The sequence below is a fragment of the Xiphophorus hellerii genome, chromosome 8 (assembly GCF_003331165.1).
Source record: "Xiphophorus hellerii strain 12219 chromosome 8, Xiphophorus_hellerii-4.1, whole genome shotgun sequence".
In the NCBI taxonomy this organism is placed as follows: domain Eukaryota; kingdom Metazoa; phylum Chordata; class Actinopteri; order Cyprinodontiformes; family Poeciliidae; genus Xiphophorus; species Xiphophorus hellerii.
The window spans coordinates 7,132,765-7,158,735 of NC_045679.1; the positions used below are offsets into that span (position 1 = coordinate 7,132,765).

The 25,971-nt window shown below is 38.1% G+C and overlaps 3 protein-coding genes across 5 annotated transcripts in view; all 3 read left to right on the top strand.

The window, feature by feature from the left end:
• The window catches only part of LOC116724432 (collagen alpha-1(I) chain), an 83,793-nt gene extending 74,417 nt beyond the window's left edge, over window positions 1–9,376 (top strand). For all 3 annotated transcript variants that reach the window (XM_032570132.1, XM_032570134.1, XM_032570135.1), the window contains 6 exons: window positions 26–88; window positions 211–376; window positions 5,859–5,968; window positions 6,200–6,280; window positions 7,436–7,618; window positions 8,631–9,376. In XM_032570132.1, coding sequence (XP_032426023.1) covers window positions 26–88; window positions 211–376; window positions 5,859–5,968; window positions 6,200–6,280; window positions 7,436–7,618; window positions 8,631–8,780 — 753 coding nt within the window. In that variant the 3' untranslated portion in view covers window positions 8,781–9,376. The remainder of the gene's footprint in view (window positions 1–25; window positions 89–210; window positions 377–5,858; window positions 5,969–6,199; window positions 6,281–7,435; window positions 7,619–8,630) is intronic.
• LOC116724567 (golgin subfamily A member 6-like protein 1) lies at window positions 384–3,165 on the top strand. Its single transcript, XM_032570334.1, has one exon. The coding sequence runs from the start codon at window positions 1,791–1,793 to the stop codon at window positions 2,907–2,909; it is 1,119 nt and encodes a 372-aa protein (XP_032426225.1). The 5' UTR covers window positions 384–1,790; the 3' UTR covers window positions 2,910–3,165.
• An 864-nt stretch (window positions 9,377–10,240) lies between the features above and the next one.
• man1b1a (mannosidase, alpha, class 1B, member 1a) lies at window positions 10,241–25,971 on the top strand. The gene is made up of 14 exons (XM_032570246.1): window positions 10,241–10,537; window positions 11,691–11,828; window positions 13,270–13,378; window positions 13,474–13,667; window positions 14,941–15,089; window positions 15,161–15,273; window positions 16,247–16,438; window positions 16,693–16,841; window positions 16,917–17,105; window positions 18,167–18,357; window positions 18,896–19,016; window positions 19,988–20,182; window positions 22,328–22,459; window positions 23,561–25,971. Exons 2-14 carry the CDS (start codon window positions 11,727–11,729, stop codon window positions 23,768–23,770), a joined length of 2,046 nt encoding a protein of 681 aa, XP_032426137.1. The 5' UTR covers window positions 10,241–10,537; window positions 11,691–11,726; the 3' UTR covers window positions 23,771–25,971.

Sequence of the window (25,971 nt, forward strand, 5' to 3'; positions counted from 1 at the left end):
TAAGACGTGATAATTTTTATTTCAGGGCCCGCCTGGTGTTCCTGGCCCCCCAGGAAAGTCACTGAACATGACTTTCGCTCAAATAAAGGCAAATCAATCAGTTTTCTATATGACATATGATCAATATTGCAGCTTTTTAAATAAATAAAACACTGGTCTTACCCAGAACTGATTAATATAAGTTTTTTTTGTTATTATTTCTGTATCCAGAGCCTGATGTACATGTCAGACAAGCCGAACTTCGTCCTGATCCAGACGCTGCTGGACTCCCTGCAGCAGGAGCTGCGGCTGCTGCTGGATCCTCCTGACGGGACCAAGCGGCGCCCGGCCACCACCTGCCTGGAGCTCTGGCTCTGCCACCCCGAGTTCAGCAGCGGTGAGAAACGGTCCAACGTTAATGGAACCATCATCTCATTCCTAAAGCAGGAGATACAGTGTCCTAGTTCAAGAAGAATCATATGCTAATATACTAACTTTTCAAATTAAAAGATATAAACTTGGAAACTCAGCTTTGTTTGACTAAATCCTGTTTTTTTTTTCTTAAACATAATGACATAAAAATAGAAGAAGGAAGAGAAAGTTTTAAAACATTTATTTGTTTGTATTCCTGAATGATTCTTTTGATCCTGATACATTTGTGAATATGATGTTAAACAGCCTGGATACCCGTTGGTTACCATGGAGACTGAACACAGACTGGTGGCCATGTCATTAGCTATGCAATTACGTATATATCTAGATATATATGTATTTAGTGATCTAATTACATAGAATACACATAGCTACCGTATTTCCCGCATTATAAGGCGCATAGAATAGATGCTACAGTAGAGGCTGGGGTTACGTTATGCATCCATTAGATGGAGCTGCGCTAAAGGGAATGTCAACAAAACAGTCTTCGACTGAGGTTTTCTCTCTCTGGGTAGACCACCTGGGGTAGGGATCCATCAGGCCCCATGAGGAGACTATTTGGAGTCACAGGGTCCACGTCTGCCACATCAGTTGATACATAGCCCAAAGGCTTTGAGTTCAGTATTGATTCCACCTCCAGAAGAACCATGAGAAGTACCGCCTCCTGAAGAAGTTGGGAACCCACACAGCTTCGGAGAGCTGCCTTCACTGAACGAACTTCTGGCTCCCACACTCCGCCAAAATGTGGGGCTGCTGGGGGATTAAACTGAAACTTAATCTTCTGGGAGGCTAATTGCCCCTGCAGCGTCTCTGACATATTGGCAAAGGCTTCTCTGAGTTCCCGATCCCCTCCCTTAAAATTGGTCCCACAATCAGACCATAGCTCTGCAGGCTTTCCTCTTCTGGCAATGAATCGTCTCAGGGCCATAAGGAAAGCATGTTCAATATTATGTTATTTTAAGAAACACGTATTGATGCTGAAACACCTATTTATTGATATTTTAACAATTTAATTGGTTTTCATCAATATGTTCTGGTGCAACAGGCCCTTTATGAACATTCAGGTTTTTGATCTGGCCCAAAACGGAAATGAGTTTGGATAAAAACGAGTGAATCATGGACTATTTTGAATGTAAACAAGAATGAAGAGTGAGATATTTGGTGGTGGAATGATGTCACACCGCCAGCAAAGGAAGATTCTGTGATGTCACTGGCGATGCAGTCTGTGATGTCATCAACTCAGAATTGTATGTGACACAATTCTGCATATTTTTCATTGCTTGCAATATCACTGACTAGCTCAGACGTGCGCAAAGCTCTTTCCAATCGACGGTTCAAGTAATTTACGACAGATTTTGGCTAAAGGATTTGAGGTAGAAATGTTTCACCAATTTCAGAAATACCGCAACGGGATGATGGGACTCCAGGCAAGAACGGGAGTCTGGAAAAACCCCCAATGCAGCTTCGCTAGTGCACACTTGGATATTTTACACGGGGAAACCCAAAGACTGGACTCCAGTCTGGAAATGGAGAGCGCCAGATTAGAAGACCTGAGAGCTGAAAAGGACGACATGTTTTTAGAAATGTCCCAAAAGATTGAGTTCCTGCAAGACAACGAGAAACGTCTGCAGGAAGAATTGGCTGAGCTCAGACATTCATACAGTGAACTGAACTCTAAATATCATAGTGAAGTTTCTGGATTACAGCAAGACGTGGAGAGATATCAGCAGGAGGCGAGACGTGAGAAAGACGCCAATGTAGAGAGAGAGAGAGAGAACCTGCAGATTGTCAACGAACTAAGAGCTGAGAAGGAAGAGCTCTTCCAAAAAATGGCAAGAAAGATAATAATTCTGCGACACAGGGACAGGCAGATGTTCCATGAACTGGATCGGGTTCATGTTTCACATGAGGAGCTAAAATCTAGACATAGAACAGATGTAATGGAGTTACAGCAGCAGATTGAGACCTACCAGCAAAAGATAAAGCAGGATCAAATGGCTCTTTTACAAAGACAAAAGGCGGAGAAGCTTATATGGGACATAAACCGATCTGCACTGCAACAAATTGAAAAACTTCAACAGCAAGAAGAGAAATATCAGCAGGAGATCAGATGTTTGAAAAATGATTTACAAAGAGTGAAAGAGGATCTCCTGCTGCCCAACACACTGAGACCTGAGGAAAATGATATACAACAAAAAGACATCACAGTTTCACAAGATGAGGAGGACGGCTCACAGGACCAAGTGGACCCAGTTGATGGCTTAAGTCAAGAGGATTCTCCAGAGGTGAAAATGTCAGGAGAAACTTTATCAGGTTGTTCCAACGATCCGGAATCCTCAGAAGAGACAGAGATCACTGGAGAAACCGTCCTGGAGGATTTGGACAATCTGGATGCCATGCAGGACGGTAAGAAGAAAAACTCTAAAATTTCATTTTGGAAAAGAGTATGGAACATTCTGCGATGGCAGAAGCCAAAAAAAAACAAAACTAAAGAGTGAAGACTGTCAAGAACATGTCTAATGTTCTGGATTTTTATGATATTTAGAGAAGGAGAAAGACGAGCAAGAGAGGAAAACAGGAATCAAACTCATGGAGGTTGTAGCCTCTGTGTACGGGGCGCCAGGCCACGCTCCGTCAAATTTAAAACGTTAAAGTTTTATCCCCCATTGACAAACTAGAAAATAGATCCCTTCCCAACCCAATTGGAAAAAACGTGGGCAGCACGGTGGTGCAGCGGTTAGCGCTGCGTCTTCACAGAGACCATCTGTGTGGAGTTTGCATGTTCTCCCCGTGTTTGCGTGGGTTTTCTCCGGGTGCTCCGGTTCCCCCCACATCTCCTAAAACATGTAGGTCAGGTCAGTTGGTCACTGCAAATTGCCCCCAAAGATTTGAAGAAACCCCAAACACATGTGCAGCTTTATTGTTAAACTTTAAAATTAATTGAATTAGCCGTACGTTAGCCCTTTTCCCTTCGCTGCTTTAGCGCCGCAGCAACACTGGGCTCAATTTTTATAGCAACGTATTGATTTAAGAGTTAAAATTTCTTCTTTTAATAGTAATGATTTCTGTTTATTTCCACTGTACTTGTGCTTTTATGGTTTGTCCTTTAGTTTACCGTTTCTACTCACTTTTTATATTAAATTGCACTGAATTGTAGCTTTTAAACTGTTTAAATCTGTATTTTAGCAAAAGGATCATGCAGTGGCTTTTTTAGTGCGACTGTGGCTCAGTGGGTAGAGTGGTCGTCTTGTGACCAGAAGGTTGTAAGTTCGATTCCAGCTTCCTCAGCCACATATTGAGCTGCCCCGGGGCGGGGCACTTAGCGGCAAGTTGCCCTCTGACCTGCATGTCGGTGTAAATGTGACTGTAGTGTGAAGCGCTTTGAGTGGTCAACATGACCAGCAAGGCTCTACACAAGTTCAGTCCATTCACCCGCTTTTCTTAGATAAATCCTGTTTTTCTTTTTATACCAAACATAAAAAAGTTGATTTAACAGGTTTGGATTCTTCAGGTTCCAGGATGTTAAATTAAGATTAGAGTTTAATCTGTACATAATATTAGATGATAATTGTAATCATAATTTAATTCTCTGAACCATAAAGAAACCCAAACTTGTTTTATCTGGTTTGTTTGTTATAAGAACAAAACAGGTTTTATAAAAACTAAAAGTTACTGTGTGATCTTTCTGTTAGTCTTTATTTAGAAATACAGATTCAAGGTAGTTTAACAAACTTAACAAAAAAGTGCAATTTAACACGAAAACCTGTAGAAAAGGTAAAAAGAAGAACAATCCATGAAAGCATGAAAACAGAAAACTTAATCAGAAATCATTTCCATTACAGGAAGAAATCAATTCTTAGATCAATACTTTGTAATAAATATGAAGCTTTTGTGTTGTTGAGCTTATGTGTGTCTGCTTGTATAAGAGAAGGAAAAGGGGCTTAGAAATGAATAATTCAGTTATTTTTTAACCAGTTTATAGTAAGACAGCAAATTATGTTTTGTTTAGGACGTTACTTATAGGTTTTGTTTGTCAACCTGGGTTTAATTCCCAGTCCTGCAGAATCTGCTGCAGGTCATTTCCTTCTCTCTCCTCCCAATTTCCTGTTCAACTTGTTAAATAACGGCCTAAAAAACTTTATCAGAGCCTAAAAAACTGATTTGAAGAAGGTGGGGGGGCTGGTTGACCTTTGATGACCTCTAGAAACATTTCTTTATGTCTTTAAAATTATAGCGGCACAAACAAAATTTTTGCTGCACAAACGTTTGACACCAATTTTGCCTGATTTGAAGAAGGTGGGGGCCAACCTCACTCAGGTCTATTTACCTGCTACTTTACCCGCCACTGGAAGTTTCTTAAAAGTTTATCTGTTGGTCTGCAGCTCATGGGACCAAACCAGACGAGGAGATGAAAAGTTAAAACACTCAATATTGTCTTGTACACAAGTTCTGGTTGGGTAACAGCAAGATCACTGAGTCTTCTTAAAAGATACATTAGATGTTTTAGTTCATTTTTTATCTCCAAAGTGTGGTGTTGCAAAAGTTTGAAAACATTTACCGTATTTTCCGCATTATAAGCCGCATAGAATAGACTCTACAGTTACGTTATGCATCCATTATATGGAGCTGCGCTAAAGGGAATGTCAACAAAATAGTCAGATATTTCAGTCAAACTTTATTAATAGATTACAAACCAGCGTTCTGAAAACTCTGTTCATTCCCAAAATGAATAAAAAGCTGTTTTATTATTTTCCCCGAGGTAAAGTCAGTGACGTGGTATTTTGGTGACACAGTTTATCTTTTAACTACAGCAAGGTATAACATATAGTGGAGGGAAACTTTTCCTCGATTCAATAAACACGTAAAAAACTGTCTGATGCTGTTACGGTAAATCAAACGTTAGTGAATCACAATATATATCCACTTCCGCTATAACCATTGATTCGTTCATGTTAAATTCTCTCGCTGCTGCTCTGTTCCCATGTTCTACTGATCGCCTTGAGCTTAAACTCTGCGTCGTAAGTGTCTCTTAATAGGAGCCATTTTGGGGTCTTTACACAAAACCCAGCGTGCACCGCGTGCTTCTTCTTCTACGGGGGAAAATGAAGTCGGCGGCTGCTTACCGTAGTTGCGAGACCTGCTGTGGCTCAATATTGGTCCATATATAAGGCGCACTGGATTATAAGGCGCACTGTCGGCTTTTGAGAAAATTGAAGGTTTTTAGGTGCGCCTTATAGTGCGGAAAATACGGTACTTATATTTGGCTGTCAATAAAGATAGTTGAATAAACATATATATATATATATGTTTAGATATCTGGAAATGTAGTTTCTCTGGCTTTTCTCCTCTTTCATAATATGTGAGCTGTTGTTGCTCCTCGTTTCACTAAAGTTATTGTCAGTACAGAGTACGCTGTGTTGATCCATGCTGATCTCTCTCCTCTGCAGGAATGTATTACATCGACCCCAACCAGGGCAGCTCCGCCGACGCTCTGCTGGCCTACTGCAGCTTTTCCTCCTCATCAAAGCAGACCTGCCTTCACCCCGAACACTCCCAGGTATGAAACCTGCACCGAGGACGGCTGCAGGAAATTACACAACGTCTCTGCTGACCTGAAGGAGCCTCGTTAAAGCCCCTCAGTTCAACGACTCGCAGCCGGAATAAGCTTTTAGTGCCAACACTGAGAACACGAAAGAGATGATTTGAGGCAGAATCACTCTCTCCATCTCTTTAAATGAAAAACAACTAAATATTTTTGATTAGAAACATTGTAATTTGTTTTCTGCAGCTGTCGATGAAAGCTTGGATGGAGGAATCAGCTGAAGATGGATCATTTCAGTGGCTCAGCAGGCTGGATCACGGTCATCAGGTGACTGATATAAACCTGCAGCATCATGTTCATTAGTCTGTTTTATTGGTTTACCTCTTAATTTAGCAGATATTCATTCATGAACACCGTCAGGAAGACCCAGATCCCATTGGAGAGACTATGTACTATAAACTGAAACCCAGTTCTTAATGTCTTTTGATCAAACAAGGAAAAAAATCATTTTCAACTAAGGAGATAAATGATGCGAAGCAACTGGATCCATATCAATAAATAAAGAAATCAGTACAAAATAACACCAATAACACAAAACTTTTTCTTTCTGGTTCAAAATTAATATTTTTAGTTGTTATTATTAAGGCTGAAGCGATTAATCGGATTAATCACGATTAATTTAAATTAATCAATTATTAAAATAATCGTGATCTAATTTAATGATTGGTTAATCGTTGACTGATGTATACACTCAAAAAAAGGCAATTTTCTGGAAAAACTTTACATATTCAGAGCAGTATTTAAGCAAATACAAATGTAAACATTTTGCAATTAAGCTAAAAAAAAACAACTTTTGTCTGTAAATATCTTTTTATTTTTAAATCCTCAAATGGCAGAATAGCTAAGCTAGCTTAGTTATTAAGCTAGCTAGCTATTTAGCTATCAAGCTACAACTAAATACAACTAGCAAGGAAGCTAACTATGTATTTACCTATAGCTTAAAAGAAAGCTAGCTAGATTGTTAGCTATATAGTTGAACACATAATGTAGCTAAATAGCTGTTCTGGTACTTTCTGAAAACAAAAGCTGTATATTTAGAGTGTAATTAAGTAAAAACTGTTCAAAAAATATATACATTTTGCAATTAAGCTAAAACTATCTTTGTAAATATGTTTTCGCCTAATCTCTTCCAGTGGTAGATTTAGCTTCAGATGTAAATGAATGCCAAGTTATTTCAATTTAAGCAATAAAATGTTTTTTTTTTTTGTTTTCTTTGTTTTTATTTGCATCTTTTATTGTATTTCTAATATTGTATAAAGAGACTTAAGTGATTAGATGAAAAATCTGTAGAATGTGCCATATTTTTGCTCAGTTAATCATCAGAATAATCAATTAATCGCCAGAATGGTTGATTAATCGATTGCTAAAATAATTGTTAGTTGCAGACCTGGTAAATATTAACATTGATGATGTGTTTGTTAGTTTTCTTACCCAGGTGAGAGTGTGGTGCAGATGCGTTTCCTGCGGCTGCACAGCGTCTCTGCGTCTCAGAGGGTCACCTACTCCTGTCATCCAGGAAGCCGTCTGGGTCCGACCGACACAGAGGTGAAATTCCTCACCGATACCAGGATGCAAAGCTACCTCGGACAGCTGAATCACTGTGTGGTATGTGGAGACGGGAAAAATAAGTTTTTAACCTGTTGAACTATTATGATATTCAAGGAGATAAGTTTAAAAATATTTTTAGTGAACACTTAAAAACCTGACCTAGTTGCATGTTTTTGTTCTGGTGAAGGTGAAAAGGTTAAAACATTCAGAGGGTAAAATGTTGTGGTTGTGTTTTCTTTTGTTTGTTTCATAATCATTTCTGGTTTTATTTTTGTTCGGAAGGTGTTGCCATATTCAGGACATGCTCTGTGTTGTTTATTGTTGTTGTTGGGGGTTGCCATAAGGTTCATTCTTTGTGTTTAGGTTTTTAATTCTTGTGTTTTGTTTGTGTGTTTTAGTTTGTTCATATGTTTGGTTTTGTTTATTTTTTTTACCCTTTTGTGTTTTGGTTTGGCTGCAGAAAAACCTTTGAGGAAAAACTCAAAACCACTTTTTTCTTGCTCTCTGTGTCGGCTACGTTAGATGTAGACTCGTTGCCATAGCAACTGACTGACAACACCGCTACATGTTTCAGGATTCAACGCCAAAAAGCAAACATTTCCCACACAAAGAACAGAACATTCAGTCCGTTACATTTTTATATTCTTATATTTTATGTTTACTTTGCGATTATGAATAAGTGATTGCTGCGGTAGATTAGCTACCGCTGCTAGTAGCTAAACTAACACGGCGGTGGTAGATTAGCTCATTTATACACCTGCTCTACTGACAATCAGAGTTGCTGTTTACTTTCCCTTATTTTATTATTTAACTGAACCAAAACACACAGAATTCCACAGCACATGTACATGTTAAGTTTGTCATAGTCAAGCTAGCATAACTGAACTACTTCCCTCTCCCTCGCTATTATTTTTATTAATTAAAACTTTTTCCTGAGCTTGTTACCTAGTTTTTGTAGTGTTGACAATTAGGACCAATGCTAGTCTCTGGCTAGCAGCAGCTTTTTGCCTCGCAGCATCCGTTGTGCTCTGCAACTGGTCTATATTAACAGATGATGCTTTTTTTTCAGCCTGTGGAGGAGACGGTTTATAGTTCTGGAGAGTCTGTGTTGGAGTTCGAGGACCTGCAGCTGCTTCCTCTCAGAGACGTGGCGGTGATGAACAGCGGGAACTTCACGCACCAGTTCAGCTTCACCGTCGGACCCGTGTGTTTCAGCTAGAAACCCGCCGCTCCTCCTCACCACACAGAAATCCAGCAGGATTTTAAATCACGGACACAGAAAGAGCTTCTTTCTCCAGTTTCTGAAGATTTCACCAACTTCCTTCTCTTTTGTCGGGGGATTGAATTCCTCGGCTTCAGCGACTCTGTTGCTTTTTTAACAGAGAAATCATTTTTGTTTACAGAGACATTTATCTGGTATAAAGTAAATTAAATGTGTGTTTTTTTGTGCTGTTCACATTCTTTAGTGTGTATATAAGAGTCAGACGGTTTTGCTTCCAGGCCGGTTCTGTCCCACTGATGCCAGTTTATCACTTTAACTAAAGGTGCTGATCATTTATTTAAAGCTTATTCATCTCATGCATACTTGGTGCTAGCTGTTTACGATCAGTCCTCGTCTTAAAAGATTCAAAGCATTTGTTTTACATTTTGATGTATGTATAAATATAATTTTTTTCCTTTACATCTCAGGTATGACACACACAGGCACTTCATCTGCTGTTGCCCCAGCATGTTTTTTTATTTTTATTTTTTACAGTTTTGTTGTCAAATCTCTAAATCTAAACTTAATAAATATTTGAACTTGAGACACAGAAATATATTTAGGCTGATTAATTTGTTCTACAACTAAAAGTTATTTCTATTTTTTGGGTATGAAGCTTTTTAGATAAACTAGACATCTAAAGAATGGAAATTAGTTCTAGCATTATTGAGAAGCAATGTGTAATAAAATGTAGGGAATATTGTAGTAAAAGTAAGTTATAAGCTTTTGTTTTGATTATGAAACTTTGAAACAAGGTGGGTTGATATGACGTGTTAAAGCTTATAAACAGATTAAATTTCTGCCAAAAATGTGAAAAGTAAATTTCTCCAAAAGTTTAATATTTCAAATTAAACTCACCTTTTTCTTAACTTAGAAAACGTTTCTGAAATTTAAAAAAAAAAAAAGATTTAAAAAATTCTAAACTCAGACTTTTCAGTTTGAAAATTTGAAAATTTGCTAGAAAATTGTGCAAAACTTCTAGAAAATTTGAGGTTAATGTAATTTTTTTTTCAGATTCAGAAATTTACAGTGTTTTTTTTTTTTTACTTCTGAGTCTCATCTCAAAATTTCAGACTTATTTTCTTGCACATTTTCAACTTTTTGAGCTCAAACATTTCTGAAAATAAGACCAGAATGTTTGACCTTAAACTCCAAAAAGGTTAAGTCATGTAGAGATAATAAAAGGGGAATAATCTGCGGAATAAGCTGCCATACATGTATTTGTTTTTAAATCTATTTAATTTTTCGTCCTTTTCTAACCTGTGATAGATTTTTTTTTTTACAAAAGCAATCCAATTGTTTTAATTGTATAATAAAATTAGAATAAAAGCTATATTTTATCCCGTAAAAAGCTAATATTGACATTTTGGGGTTGTGACGAAACCGTGGTACTGAAACGGTTAACGTCCTTACGTTACGCAGGTCACGTGACACTACGTCGTCACCGGTTCGTTCCTTTCCGCATCTGGTTCATTCTGTAACTTTAGCATAATTTCCCCCCGGTTTAACCTGCTTGGCGTCTCATGTAGCAGCTTTTTGTTGGGTGTAAAAGTCGTACAGGTTTCCTTTTTCTACTGGTCTGCGGTTCTGGATCGGAAAAGGTTTTATTTTTCATGTGGAAGCCGCTGGAAGAGGCGGGCTAGCCTCTGGAAGCTAACAGCTGTTTGGGTTTCAGCAGCGGAGAGTCGCTGTCAGGGAGCCAAGCTGCCTCAAAGGTGAGAGGGGAGAAAAGCGAAGCTTTAACCGGGGACTGTTCTGTCATCTGCTGGTAAAATGGTTATATTCTGATAAAATTATAAAACAAAGTAGCTCATTAGTTAGCCTTAGCCAGATTTAGGTCATTGAGCTGTGTGTTACTGCGGTGTTTTAAAACAATTTGGAATATAGAGCTTTTAAGTTTTATTGTTTAGTATAATCGTATAGAAAGCGGTTTGCAATCTTGACATTACGAGAAGTTTATAACCTCAGTTCAGCTGAAAATGTGCGAAACAAGATTAGAGCCACTAAAGGAGAAAACAAATCATATTGACTTTATTGACTTTATTGGTTTTGGAGAATGAATCTAAATTATGAGAAAAAAACAGTAAAAATCCTGGGGGGAGAAAAATCTAAATTCTGGTGAAAGAAGCCCAAATAATGAATGAAAATATGCCAACATTTTGGTTAAGAAAAATCTAAATTACGGGAAAAAATAAGTCAAAATTCGGAGAGAAAAGAAGTCTAAAATATGGGAAAGTTTAGTCAAAATTCTAGGAAAGAAAAATCTAAATTTGGAGGGGGAAAAACTAATAATTGTGGGACAGAAAAATCTAAATCCTGGGAGGAAAATGTCACAATTCCAGAGGGAGGAGTCCAAATTATGAGGGAAAATATGTCAAAATTCTGTGGATTAAAAATACAAATTATGGGAAAAATAAATCAAAATTCTGAGAGAGAAAAATAAGCATCCTAAGAAAAAAAAAGTCAAAAATATGTGAATATTAGTCAAAATTCTAGGAAAGAAAAATCTACATTTTGGAGGAAAAAAGGAAAACATTTGGGAGGAAAAAGTCTAAATTATGAGAAAAATGTGTCAAAATTCCATAAAATAAAAATCTAAATATTGAAGAAAGAAGTCAACATTTTGAGAAATGTCAAAATTCTGGGGAAGAAAAGTCCAAATGATGAGAAAAATATGTCAAGATTGTGAGAGAGAAACATATAAATTCTGAGAGAAAAAGATTCTGGGGGAAGTGAAAGAGTCCAAATGTTGGTAGAAAACCTAATTTGTGGTTTAATGTGAAGTCTCTAAAGTCAGTGACGATATTGGGAGCCATGTCCTACCTGACAGGTTTGCTGTGGTTTTAACTTTTGGTTTCTCGTCGCCAGGTTCTATGACCTTTGACCCCATCATCCAGACCGAGGATGTACCCGCCTCCCAGGAAGGACTTCATCGCGTTGACCCTGAGCGACCCCCACAGTCACGCCTACAACAACGCCAAACACCGGAGACAGTCCTGCTGGAGGGTGAGGACGGCGACCAATCCAAAAATCCAAATTTATCTCCATATTTCTGCACATTTGATTTATTTCCTGTCAAAAACATGCAAAACATAAACAATCAAAATGAAAAGAGGGGCAAACTGAAAACAAACTGAATGATCTGAAAGTCAAAAGAGGGCGAGTGTGAACAGCAGAACCCAGTAAATCTCCCTGACAGGAAGGAAACAAACGCTTCATAATTTGTCCTGTCAGGCGTTTTTCTGCTCACTGAGATATTTGTGATTTTGCGCAGAAAAAGATTATCCAGGTGAATTATTCCTGTTTCTCTGTAGTGAAGAGTTTCATCCTCTGGTGGGTTAAAACCACAACGTTTCAGTTTCCTCCATGTCGAACTGGTCCAGCAGCTCCCTACCTGACTGGCCTGTTTGTCATCTGAGACTCTTTGTTTGTGAGTTTCTTCAGGCTGTTTTTAAACCTGATAGTCCAGCAGATTTTCTTCTATTTGTGAACAAAGTTGCAGCATTTGTTACATTTTCAGCTGCTGCGGTTCTCTTTCACACTGCACTTAGTCAAACCAAACTAATTTAAAAACCTGTTCCCCTCCTCACCTGTGGGGGCGCTGCACCACAAGCCACTGAAGGAAACAACATGAGAAACTCTTCTTCACAAAATAGAAACAAATAAAGATTTCTATTTTGAGAAATGAGTTATTTCTCCTGCTAGCCCACGGCTAGCATGTTTGTTTTGGTTGTATTTACCCATAATGCCCTGCTCTGTAGTCCTCTGAACCTCAGACTAAAAAGAAAGCCTGAAGATGCCGGTGGAAGGTTTCTGGATTACAGAACTTTAGTTTTTCAACATTGTTACGATACATGAGTGCAGATCTCTGTCTGCGGCTGAATGTGATGTGATGACGACGAGGCGGTGAGCAGCGCTGCGCCTCGCGCTGATTAACTGCATCTTTACACCTAAAATAAAACTATTGATGTTGGGCAGTCTACTGGTTGGAAGAAAATGTTTGTTTTTGCAGCTCAGGTCTGTCTTTATTTAGTTTATAAATTACAAATAGCCCTTAAACAAAGTTGTTTTTTATCTCTATGCGCGAAAGCTTAAAAAAAAACATAGTTTCAGAAACTGTAAATAACTCAAAATAAACTTGTTTATGGTTTAATGTGATCAGTCACATTTAAAAAAACAGCACCACCTTTTATATTAGGAGGAACAAAGACAGTGAATATTTAAATTTCAGACTGTTTATATTAAGGTGTTGTTATTGTGGGGTCAGTTTTAAGCCAGGTGGTCCGTGAGTGTTTGGGTAACTGATATTCAGCCTGAGAAAGTTTGAGAAATAAAACATTAGATGAAGAGAGATTGTACTTTGTTGTTTTTAGGTGAAACGAAGGTGATGTCGGAGTTATTGTTGTAAGTCGAGTTTCATTTAATTTGTCCGTTTTTGTTTTCTCAGAAGTGGAAGCAGCTTTCTCGGCTGCAGCGGAGCCTCGTCCTCTTCCTGCTGGCTCTGCTGCTCGTGTTCGCGCTGCTCTCCTTCTCCAGCGTTGCGGAGCAATGGAGAGGTGAGAGGTGAAGCCAGGCGCTCGTCTTAATGAGAGTTCAGTGGAACATTTGGTGCTTCTGATGATGAATTTCAGCTAACTGGTAAATTCTGCAGGGCTGTCCGATAAGGAGGACTGGCTGGAGCTGAGTGACAGAAGTCTGGTTCCCCCGGGTCTGAAGCCGGTTCTGAGGCCGGTTGAAGGCAGAGGTCCGGTAGCCGGGTCCCATGCGGAGCCAGCTGAAGGACCACAAGACCCGATGGAGCCCAGAGGACCAAACATCCCTGCTTTGGCTAGGCCGCCCACCAAGGTGGGATTTTTATTTCTCAAACAAGAGCTGAGTGAATATTCATGTTGTTGTTTTTAAATGGTCATGACTGCATATTTTATCAGGTTTATTTATTAATGCAACTTCCAATTATCTTATAAATCAATTATTATGAAGATTAATTGATTATCCTGACGATTAATTGATCACTCAGGTGATTACTGATCTTACAGTTAATCAGTTATATGATTATTAATAAATTATTCTGATTAATTGATTAGTCTGACTATTGATCAGACTAATCAGGTGACATTATGACGACCAGCTGAACATTATGACGATTAATTTAATCAATTATTATGACAATTAATCTATTATTCTAATGATTAATCGATCATTCTGGTGACTAATTGGTTATTCTCACAATTAATCAGTTATTCTGACCATTAATAGATTATCCTGATGATTAATTGATTATTCTGACAATTGATCAGATTAATCAAGTGGCATTCTGACTAGTAATCAATAATTCTGATGATTATTTTGGTTAATAATTGATTATTTTGACAATTAATAGAAGATTCTGACAATCAATCATTCTGATTAATCAATTATTTTTGTGATTAATTGATTATTTTTTCAATTGCTTGTATAAAGAAAAATGTCACATTCATTTAACCACTTAAGCCATTTTTATTCCATAATAGAAAAACATTAAAAGATGCAAATAAACAAATAATTCAAACTCTTTTTAAATGAGAAAATTAATGTTTTATTGACAGTTGTGATAAATCAGTTATTAAAATAATTTTCAACTAATTTATTATACTCAGAAGACGGCCATTTACTGAAAGAACAACACTTAGATAATTCATTTGGTCAAAACTGTCCAAAAAATATAAACATTTTGCATTAAAGATTTACAAACAATATGTCATTGTTAGACAAACACAGAGGCAGCAAAGAGATTAAAAACACCAGCTGTGTGTTTTGGAAAATCAAAATTAAATGATCTTATAAACGATGCCTTTTATTTACAGTAACAGCAGCAGCTCCATGAAACGGTTAATATGACTCAGGATGCAGGATTTAAATAGCTGCTGGTTACTGTGGAAATGTGTAGGATATGGGAGACTGGTGAGTCATGATGGGATTGTTCAAAACTGCAAGAAGATGCATCAACATAATCTGAGAATAAAACAGAAATGTTTCTGAAACAATAAGCTCTAAATAAATGAGGGATATTATTGCATTTATACAAGTAAGTGTGTTTTATGTTCCTTTTTTTAATCTGTTTCTGTGTTTTTACCGACAGAGGAAGCCATTTTCCAACAAAAGAGCTCCACCAAACTCCCGGAAAGATGGAAATGCTTTGGACATGGTGAGCGACGCAAAGCAGAACCAGGAAGTGGTTCGGGAAGAAGCTGGCGAGGAAAAGGAGGAGGAGGAGAAGAAAATGATCAGGTAATGTGAATTGTTTTAGGAAAGGAAATGTTTAAAAGGCGTGTTTAGATGTTGCTGTTGTTGCCGTGCAGCTGGAGAGGAGCGGTGATCGAAGCCGAGCCGGCCACGGAGCCTCCGTCCAATCAGAAAGAAGCTGTGGAGCCTCAAGCGCCGGCCGAACCTGCGGCCTCCATCCATCAGCAAGGTCCACCTTCATTTGCTTCTTCTCACCTCTGATTGTTTGTAATGAACAGGAAGTGATGAGTTCAGATGTTTCCAGTTCATTGGTCCAAAAAGAAAAGCTTGAAGGGAAAGAGGGAAACGTATTTATGTTTTTAAATGTTCATAACTGAATTTATTATTGTTAGATTTATTTAGGGCTGCAACATCCAATTATTTTAGAAGTAAATTATACTGAAGATTAATTGATTAGTCTAATAATTGGTTGATTATTCTCATGATTAATGGATCATTATGACGATTAGTCAGTCATTGTGACCACTAAACAATTATCCTGAAGATTAATTAGTTTGATGATCAGTCGATTATTCTGACCATTAATCAATCGTTCTGTCGGTTAATCGATTATTTTGACCTCTAAGCAAATAGACTGGTGATTAATTGATTTGTCTGATCGATTATCTCATGATTATTCAATAATTCTGACGATTAATCGATTATTTTGACAATTAGTTGATTAGTCTGATAATTCATTTATTATTCTCACAATTAATTGGTCATTCTGACCACTAAACAATTGGACAGACAATTAATTAGTTTGGTGATTAATTGATTATCACAACCATTAACTGATTATCCTGATTAGTAATTGATTAGTCTGATGATTGATCTATCATATAACTTTCATGATTAATCAGTTTTCCTGACAATTAATAAATAATTCTGACAATTGATTATTTTGACCATTAATTGACCAATCAAGTTGCATTCTGACGATTAATTGTTTCTTGTGGTGATTAATTGATTATTTTCACGATCGGATGGTTTTTAAAACCATCTACATGTTTCTGCTCTTACAGCTGCATTCTGGGTTTTTTTGTTTATATATTTTGTAACATTGTTTGTGGGTTTTCAAAATTTTTGAAGACTTTCTTTAACTCGGTGCATTTCAAGAGGAGCTGTAGACCTAAATGAATCGTCTTTGTTTTTAAATCCAGTTTCCCCCAAAGCGGCGGAGCGTCTGGAGGCCGTCCGTGATGCCTTCAGGCACGCTTGGAAAGCCTACCGGGAATACGCCTGGGGTCACGATGAGCTCAAACCCATCACCAAGTCATTCAGCGAATGGTTCGGTTTGGGCCTGACGCTCATCGACTCCCTGGACACCATGTGGATTATGGGCCTAAAAGAAGGTGATTTATTTCTCTTTTTGTTCCACACAGAAGATTTTAAACTTATTGGTCAACATTTACATCCTTAACATTTACACTTTTTTTTTGCTTTGCACTAAATTAGTAACAGCTACATGTCCAGGTTTAATTTGTTTAAACAGAGTTTTTCTACATGGATGGCATGTAGAAGAATCACCTTTTTTCCCTCCAGCGTTGTGCGCATGTGTGAAATTTCCGGATGTAAAGAATAACATGCAACGGGTCTGTTGATGCAGAATTTGCTGAAGCTAGAAGCTGGGTGGAGAAAGAGCTTTCGTTTGACAAGAACGTGGACGTGAATCTCTTTGAGACGACTATTCGGATTCTGGGCGGACTGCTGAGCTGCTACCACCTGACAGGAGACCAGCTCTTCTTAGATAAAGCTGTAAGAAAAAACTTTATTTCAACATCAAGAAAAACATCTTCAGTTTTTAATTAGATTATTTTCTGCCCCTTAAAGAAAGATCTGGGGTCCCGACTGATGCCGGCATTCAAGACGCCATCAAAGATCCCGTTTTCAGATGTCAACATCGGGAAGGGGACGGCGCACCCGCCGCGGTGGACGTCAGACAGCACGGTCGCCGAGGTCACCAGCGTTCAGCTGGAGTTCAGGGAGCTGAGCCACCTCACCCAGGACCCCCAGTACCAGGTCTGGACCACAAACTGGTACCACAGGGACCCTCTGTTGCAGCTTCCGCCAACAAAATCAACCCAAACACATTCTACACATTAGGGTGACAACTAACGATTGTTTTAGTTATCGATTAATCGATTATTCTGATGTTTAATCGATTAATCGGATTTTTTAAAATGGGCATATTTGGCAGATTTTTTATTTAAGCCTTTTTAAACAATATTAGAGATATAGCAAAAGATGCAAATGAACGTTTTTTATTTGTTTATAAAAGACAAATAAAAGATGTCTTTATTTGTCTAATAAATGTTTCAAAGAAGCATTTTATTCCATAAAATGCAGTAACAGAATTCCTTTAGTGAATTCTTGACCTTTTGTAGCAAAAGATGCATCTGCAGCTAGAAAAATACTTCTAAGCTCAGATTTAATTGTCTTAAAAATTAATTTTCAAGTCGATGTTAGTATTTTTACCTGCAGATGCATCCTTTGCTATAAATGATAGTGTTCAGTAAAGAAACGCTCTTAGTGCAATTTAGGCAATAAAATGTTAATTTTCTTACAAACATTTAATTGTTTGCATCTTCTAATGTTTTCTAATGTTGCATAAAAAGGGCTTAAATGAAAAAATTTGTAGAATGTGCCAATTAGTCTGATTAATCACTAGAATAATCGATTAATCGTTGAATGCTGTTAATATAGTGAAATGTCATTTTAAATGCTAAAAGCTAAAAATGCTAACTCTAAATGCTGGGTTTTTTCCAATTAAGAATGGTGTTTGTTTCCTGTGTTGTTTCAATAAGTAGCACTGTTTACAAATTTCTGCTCCATGTGATACATCATCACTCCATATATGGTCATGTAGGTTCTGCTTTTTTTAAAGTCACAGAAATTTCAGAAAAGTTGTGATTTATTAGCTGGTATTATAGATATTTACACCAAAATGTGATAAAATCAGGCTCTTAAAGTTACAGGCACCGTTCAGGAACATCTGATGTCTTCCTTCTGATTAGCTCAGACGCTAATTATTTTAGCATCAGTCATTAATCTCGTTTCGTTCCTTCCTGTTTTCCTGCCAGGACGCTGTGAATGAGGTGATGCGGTTGGTCCACAGGCTGCCAGGGAAACACGACGGCTTGGTTCCCATGTTCATCAACACCAACAGCGGCCAGTTCTCCCATAAAGGCGTGTTCACGCTGGGCGCGCGGGCCGACAGCTACTACGAATACCTGCTGAAGCAGTGGATCCAGGGCGGGAAGACCGAAGACGAGTAATGCCTCGTTTTTTATCTCCTGAACCAAAATGTACCGACTTGAACAATAATGATCCAACATTATGACTTTATTATTTCATATGAAACAGTGAAAGAGGGAAAGGAAATGAGACAAGGAAATAAAGGCAGGCAGACAAAAGGGAAAAAGAAGAAAATAGACAAGGAAGGAATGAAAAAGAAAGACAGGATAAAAGGGAAAAGTTTCAAAATGAAAAACATAAAACTTTTGAGAATAGGGATGAATAAAATTGTTTCAATCTGATATTTGTCAAAGCTAATGACCAGAAAATTAGCTCTAAGGACATTATTGGTACGTTTTTGTCATTTTGTTGTGGAAATTCAACATTTTTCCATGAAAAAACAAACTTCCAAAACTTATAATTGTTATTAAATCTATATTTAAAAGCACAACGTTAAAAACCCCAGTAGGTAAAATCCACAAATACCTGCGAGTATTCAGAGTTCCTCATAAAACATGTTGGGTTCCAACATAAAGGGCACAAACGGCATTTAACCCTCCTGAATCTGGCTGCAGGCTGCTGGAGGATTACCTGCAGGCGGTGGAAGGAGTGAAGAAGCACCTGGTGAGGCAGACCGGACCCGGCCGGCTCACCTTCATCGGAGAACTCTCCCACAACCGCTTCAACCCCAAAATGGTACCAATGGAGGGTCGTGGGAGTTGGTGTAGCTCTCATGCGACGCCACATTTCCGCTAACTTTGTAACCGACAGCCATCTTGGTAGGCAGTTGCTATGACAACAATAAACAAACGACAAGGTTAGAGCTAGCTCTCCCCTCATTCCTACCTAGCTATTAAACAATATAAATATTTTAAAACTACTTTAGTACTCTACCTACCTCAGTGTAATACTAAGGTAAATATCAGATGTTTCTGTAGTACTTACTGCTGAACTAGCTTAGCTAATGTAATGAACTTTATCGATCCGAGGCAGCTTGTCCACATCGTCTGACATATTTCCTTGTCCGTCTCAAACAGGGTCGATCCTGACGGCGGCCATTTTGTTCATGTATCAATATGTGTTCACCACATATTTCCTTTTTGTTGGTCTGGAAGCCATTGGTATTTGTTAGTTGTGTTACCACTCCCTCACCACTAGGGGCAGTAGCAGACCCACAAAGACCCAAATAAGGAACAGATTTAGAAGTACGCAGAAACGTACAGAATTTGTTTAGAACTGTGAGCTGAGCTGAAATAAATAAAACAGAGAAGTTCGAATACATGCTGAGAGTGAAACTGCTTCATTAAGGTGACGATATATCACAGATTTCAAAAGAAAATAAAAACAGGAGACCACAAATAAAATAGCAAATGGCGCCCCCTTCATTTCCGGAGTGCAATGGTTCCATTTCCTGATATGGTATCCGTCCCGCCCCTTACTGTTCGCTGTCCTTCTTGAGCAGCCTGGGTCGCATTTGAACAAACTCAACCTGCGTTGTTCAGACGGTCATTAAAAGATCAAATTAAAGAAAATAAAAAAATCAGATTTGGTTCACTTCAAGCTCCAGTCTGAACGCAGCCTAAGATGGCGCAGATCTTGTGGGAGCTCTGCATTAAACAGATTTATTTCCTGCAGTGAGCATCTCTCTCTTTGTCGCCGCCCTGCAGGACCACCTGGTGTGCTTCCTGCCGGGGACTCTGGCTCTGGGGGTGCACAGCGGCCTGCCGCCGGACCACTTGGACCTGGCCCAGCAGCTGATGGAGACCTGCCACCAGATGTACAAGCAGATGGAGACGGGCCTCAGCCCGGAGATCGCTCACTTCAACATGCAGGGCGACGAAGGCCAGGACGTTTCTGTGAAGGTCGGCCGAGTTTCAGGCGCTTTTATTTTCATATCCATGTGCAAGATTCACTATTAGCATGTTTTTATACACAATAATGGATTTTTAAAGCAATCTGAAAGAGGAATACTGCAAAAATACTAAATCTTACCAAGTATTTTTATCTAGTTTCTACTTCAAATATCTTAAAATCACTAAAAGTAACTTTTCAGCAAGAAATAGAGGCTTGTTTTAAGTCAATTCTGTAATATTTATTTTAAAAATAGTTATAAGTGGAATAATTTGCGAGTGGAACAAGATATTTTTCCAATAATTACATTGTAATTTTAATTACCATGCACATATAACATGTTTTTATACACGATCTGAAAGAGAAATACTACAAAAACACTAAATCCTACCAACTATTTTTATCTAGTTTCTACTTCAAATATCTTAGTACATTTAAAATTATACAAAACTAACTTACAAATAACATTTCAGCAAGGTACAGGCTCTTGTTTTAAGTCAATAAATCCTTAATATTAATTTTAAAATAGCTATAAGTGAAATAATCTGGCAGGAAAGAAGACATTTTCCCATATTATAACTTATAATTACCAATTTTCACTCACAATCTGACTTTTTAAAGAAATACTGCAAAAATCTTACCAAGTATTTTATAAGTTTTAATGTTCCTCATATTAAAGCCTACAATATATAAAAATGTTTTATTCTATGGCAAATTATTTTACTTACAACTATTTTATTGACATAAAACAAGCTGCTATTTCTTGCTGAAAAGTAACTTGTAAGTTATTTTACGTGTGCTTAGATATCTGCAGTAGAAACTGGACCGTAGGTTGTTGGTCAGGTTTTGTGTTTTTGCAGTGTAATCGGTGCGAACCGGCCTGAGATGCTCCAGCAGGTCTGATGAATCTGATTTTTAATCAGCCGCTCTGTGTTTGTTTGAGCGCGGCCACCCCGCTCTCCTCAGGCCTCGTTTGGTTTTTCATTAGCAGCTCTGAGTTTCTCGCAGCGCTGAATATTTCTCCATTAACTCCAGAGATAATTAGGAAACGCTCTCTGAGCTCATTCAGACCCAGAGAAACAACGGAGTGATCACAGAGGCCTTTAGGATGATTTAGAGAGAGAGCAGCTTTTAAACACCATCATGATGATGATGATGATAAACAACATGAGAGTCTGACTGGACTCTTCATCAACAGAAGCTTTCAATCCAGAAATGGCCTGAATGATGTCAGATTATCGACTCCAGAGGAAACAAAGAGATATCCATCCATCCATCCATCCATCATCCATCCATCCATTTATTCAACCATCCATCATACATCCATCCATCCATCCATCCATTTATTCAACCAACTGACAATTCAACCAACCAACTGCCTAGTTTATCCACCTGTTTATCCAACTATTTATCCAAATAACCATCCATTCAACCAACCAGCCAACCATTTGTCCATCCAACCAACCGTCCATATACCCGGATGGTTGGTTGTCCAACCAACCAACAAAACATCCATCCATTGTTTATCCATCATCTGTTTATCCATCCATCCATCCATCCATCAGTCCTTCTTTCTCTTTCAGATTTTTGCAGGTTTTACTGAACGTTCTGACGGCTCCATGTAAAATGTTTGTGAATCCTGGTCAAATCATAAACACTAATAAAATATGCATCCAGTTTATCTGGCTGATGAAACTGAAACCGCTGGCCGCTCCTCTTCTCCTTCTACGTTTTTATCTGACTTTTTAAACGTTGACATCGGAGAGCCAAGCAGTCCGTCAGGCAAACCAAGCAGAAACGAGACGTCAATGCATGGAGAGACCGTTTAAAAATGCTGTATAGCTCCATCGATCAGCTGCTGCTCTGCCACTTCGTTCCATCTCTACTCCTTCATCTGGACCCACCCACTCAGCCTGGGGCGAGCGCTGACTCATGTCACCCAAAAGTTTTAAAGAGCTGCTGAAATTCTCTCTAAAATGCTAAGTTAAAGATAAGGACAAACACTGGATAATAAGAAGGACCTGCTGCTGGTTCTCATTCAGTCCTCACTGCTGCTTCTGTCTCCACAAACGGCTTTAATAATGTTGTGTCCAGTTTCCGTGCTTCCTGTCAGCTTTTTAAAGGTCAGACTAAAAACACTGATTGCTATCCTGCAGCCTGCCGACAGACACAACCTGCTGCGCCCGGAGACGGTGGAGAGCCTGTTCTACATGTACCGGTTCACCAAGGACGGCAAGTACAGAGACTGGGGCTGGGACATCCTGCAGAGCTTCAACGCCTACACCAAGGTACTGACCAGCCAGCCGCTCATGTATTCCTGTTATTTCAGATTCGCTGATGATGTGAACATTATGCTAAACCAGGGGTGGCCAAACTTTTTGTCACGTCGGCCAAAATCATCAAGTCTAGCAAACTTGAAGGCCAAAAAAGTATATTTCTAATAAAAACTTCTACTGTTATGTATTACTTGATAACTTAATAGTCTTTTTTTTGTCAAGAAGAGATTTGTAAGCTATTGTAGAGCCAGAACTTGAAGAGGAACTATTATGCAAAATTCACATTTTTATGTTATCTCACTCACTGTTTCTAAAAACAGTCCCAATGCTTAAATAAAGAAAACACTCAGCTGGTTTTAGCCATTAAGTTAAAGTTTTTTGATGTCTGGAAAACGCAAAGTTTCTAAAACCTCTGAAACGTAACGTCACAAATAATCAGGGAGTGCCCTGTTACCTAGCAACAACAGCAGAATTCCCCCCCGTTACTTAGCAACCCCAGCAGAATTTCCCTGTTGCTTAGCAACCCCCAGCAGAATTCTGCCTGTTACCTACCAACCCTATTGGAGTTGGTTTTACCGCTGTATGCGCTGTACAATGGCTGCTGGAAAAGACAAGTGTTTTATTGTTTACTTCCCATCCAGAAACCACTTGCTGCATTCTTGTTTGTTGTTCAGGAGGCTCTACTAATGCTTTTCAAAGATGTGCGGTTGTGTAATTACACATCTGTTTGCAGCCATTTTTACGTGTGAATGTTAACAGAGTTGGGGGCGTGGCCAGCAGCAGCTTATTTGGATTTAAAGTGAAAAGATGCCCTAAAACAGCTCAAATCTAATTATCTAAAAATTATTTTGTGTTCAAAATGTAATGAAAACAGCTAACCTGTTGTAGGAAGTGTGATAGTTCACCTTTAAAGAAATGAATTTGAACCGACAATGAAGGATTTTTCACTCTGTTTCTTGACCTCTCTGACATTTCCTCAGCTGGTGAAAATGTAATTATGTTTCATGTTCGACTTCTGGCAGCTTGGGGAAAGCTCAGCATGTATCAAAATTGATTTTTCAGCTTCCCAATGGAAGCATTAACCACCTGACCACACGTCTTCTCCAATCCCAGGTCCCTGGCGGCGGCTACACGTCCATCAACAACGTCCGTGACCCCGCTAACCCCGGCCCTCGGGACAAGATGGAGAGCTTCTTCCTGGGCGAGACGCTGAAGTACCTCTACCTGCTGTTCTCCGACGACGAGGAGCTGCTCAGTCTAGACAAGTACGTCTTCAACACCGAGGCTCACCCTCTGCCCATATGGCCTTCTCCTCCCAAATGAAACCCGGAGGCCCGCAAGGTCCGGGTTTCGGCCTCCTTTATTTTTCCTAAGGAAAAGGTTTCATATCTGAGCTGAACTCGGATCAGACTCACCAGAACACTTTGTTACGACTCAGTTATCGATTAATGACTGTATATTTTCTAATTTTGGGATATTATGAGGTGGAAATCACTCATTAGTGCTATTTAATGTCTGACTCGTACATTTAGTGTTGATTTATCACTTCTGTGGGTAAATAATGGAGATGTTTAATAAATGAATGACTCAAGCTGACATTCTTAATGATCCAGGTTCTTCAATGAATGTAGCTTTTTTTTTTTCTGGGTTAATTTATGTTTATTTATTCAGGTTTCATGGATGTTTTTGTTTGTCTGTTACTTGGAAATTGACTTTATATGACATGAAGGGGTTATTAAACTGTCTGGACCTGAGATGGACTCGCAATCAACTCTGACCTGGAAGAAACTTGGATAGAAAATATTTTTGAAGGTTAGATGGAGAAAAAAAATTATTTTTTCCTACAACAAAGTGTTATGGCCATCGTACATGTTGAGGTTTTTCACAGAATTTCTCGCAAAAACCAACAAATCCCTGCATTTTTGTGATTGTGATTTTATTGCAAATTTTACAGAGAAATTGTCAAAATTATCAGGTTAAAATTATACAAACTCCCACCTGTAGGTGGCAGTATTTCTTTGTTCTGCTACTCTACTACCTCAGCTTTAATTGATGTCAAATTAACAAAAACATAAATGGTCACATCAACCGTCGTATATAAACGCAAAGATCGCAACAAAGCGCCATCCCTCTGTTCTCCATGAGAGTTACAGGAAATTATCGCAAAAATATCGCAAAGCATCACATAATCAATGATTTTGATCGCAAAAAAATCACAAAAACAATCTCAAAATCTTGGAGTTACAGAAAAATATAGCAAATTGTCCACAAAACAGTAAATTTTAACCAAGCTACTCAGAAATTTTCACATTTATTTCACATATTTACAAGAAAAAAAAAAAAATTCCAAAAGGCACGAAGCATCTTCCAATTTTAACTTTTGTTTTCATTTTTAATTTTTTTTACTTGCTGATTTTTCTTCTCTTATAAACATGAAATTAATCTCAAAATTTCCAAGGGTTTTATCAGAAACTCTTTGTCTATGTATAATTACCGTAATACTTGGCCATAGTTTTCACTTTTTCCTGTATCAGTAAAAAAAAAAAAGATTTGGAGGATCAAAAGATATATTTAAATTTTTTTAAAAATGTGAAATGAACTAATGAGTAAATAATGAAGAATCCAGATATAATGTAATAAGTTTACATCAATTCAACACTACTTTTGACTTCTTAGGGCTGGATTTGATGAAGGTTAAAGAATCAAATCTTCACTTTAATCTGTGGTGGAAGATTGTAGATTAGGGTGATGGTAAAGAGGCCTTCCAACCTCAAAGATGAAGCATTAAAATCCCAGTTTCAACCTGCAAAAAGCTGCTAAGCCATTCGAAGGATGGCGTAATCACTGCAAAGCTAATAAATATATTTTCAATGATTATTGAGAAGGTTGTAAATAATTTTCAATGTGACATTTTTTAATAAAATGTGAATAACAACTGCAAAGGGATAAATTTGCACATTTTTCTATGTTTTGTTATTTATTTAGAGATGCCCGACTCACTTCCTGGTAGAGATGTTAGTATTTGGCTAAATTAATCCAAATATTAGCATTACGTTGAGCTTTTGGATATTTGGCCACTTCCTTGTAACGGTTCGTCTGAATAAATCCATTTCCTGGTTCTGATCCAGCTTTATAGAAAAGTCTGCAACTTTTCATTGAGCTTGCACTTTTTCTAAAAAAAAAAAAAAAGAAAGAAAAGAGAAGAAGCTAAGTTACAAAACGCTCATTGCGAAAGAAGCTGGATGTTCCCAAATATATTAGTGGAAAATTTAGTGGAGGGAAAAACCACCAATGGGAATAACAGCAGCCTTGAAAGTAAAATCAACATCTCCATGAAGCCTGAAAATATTCAGATGATTTGATGTACTGAATGTTTGGGTTTTCATTCGCTGTAACATCAAAATTACCGTAATAAATGCTTAAAATGTCCCTGTTTGTAACTAAACGATGTGAAGTTCAACTTTTTGAATTTAACTTGTGAAATAAAAATAATCTTTTTTGATTAAAGTGATTTATTAAAATGC

Excerpts from the sequence above, each read along its gene's own strand:
- LOC116724567 (XM_032570334.1), top strand. The coding sequence starts at position 1,791 with ATGTTTCACCAATTTCAGAAATACCGCAACGGGATGATGGGACTCCAG.
- man1b1a (XM_032570246.1), top strand. The coding sequence starts at position 11,727 with ATGTACCCGCCTCCCAGGAAGGACTTCATCGCGTTGACCCTGAGCGAC. Across the intron at positions 13,668-14,940 it reads TGGCTAGGCCGCCCACCAAG|AGGAAGCCATTTTCCAACAA; the intron begins GTGGGATTTTTA and ends TTTTACCGACAG. Across the intron at positions 17,106-18,166 it reads CCCAGGACCCCCAGTACCAG|GACGCTGTGAATGAGGTGAT; the intron begins GTCTGGACCACA and ends TTTTCCTGCCAG.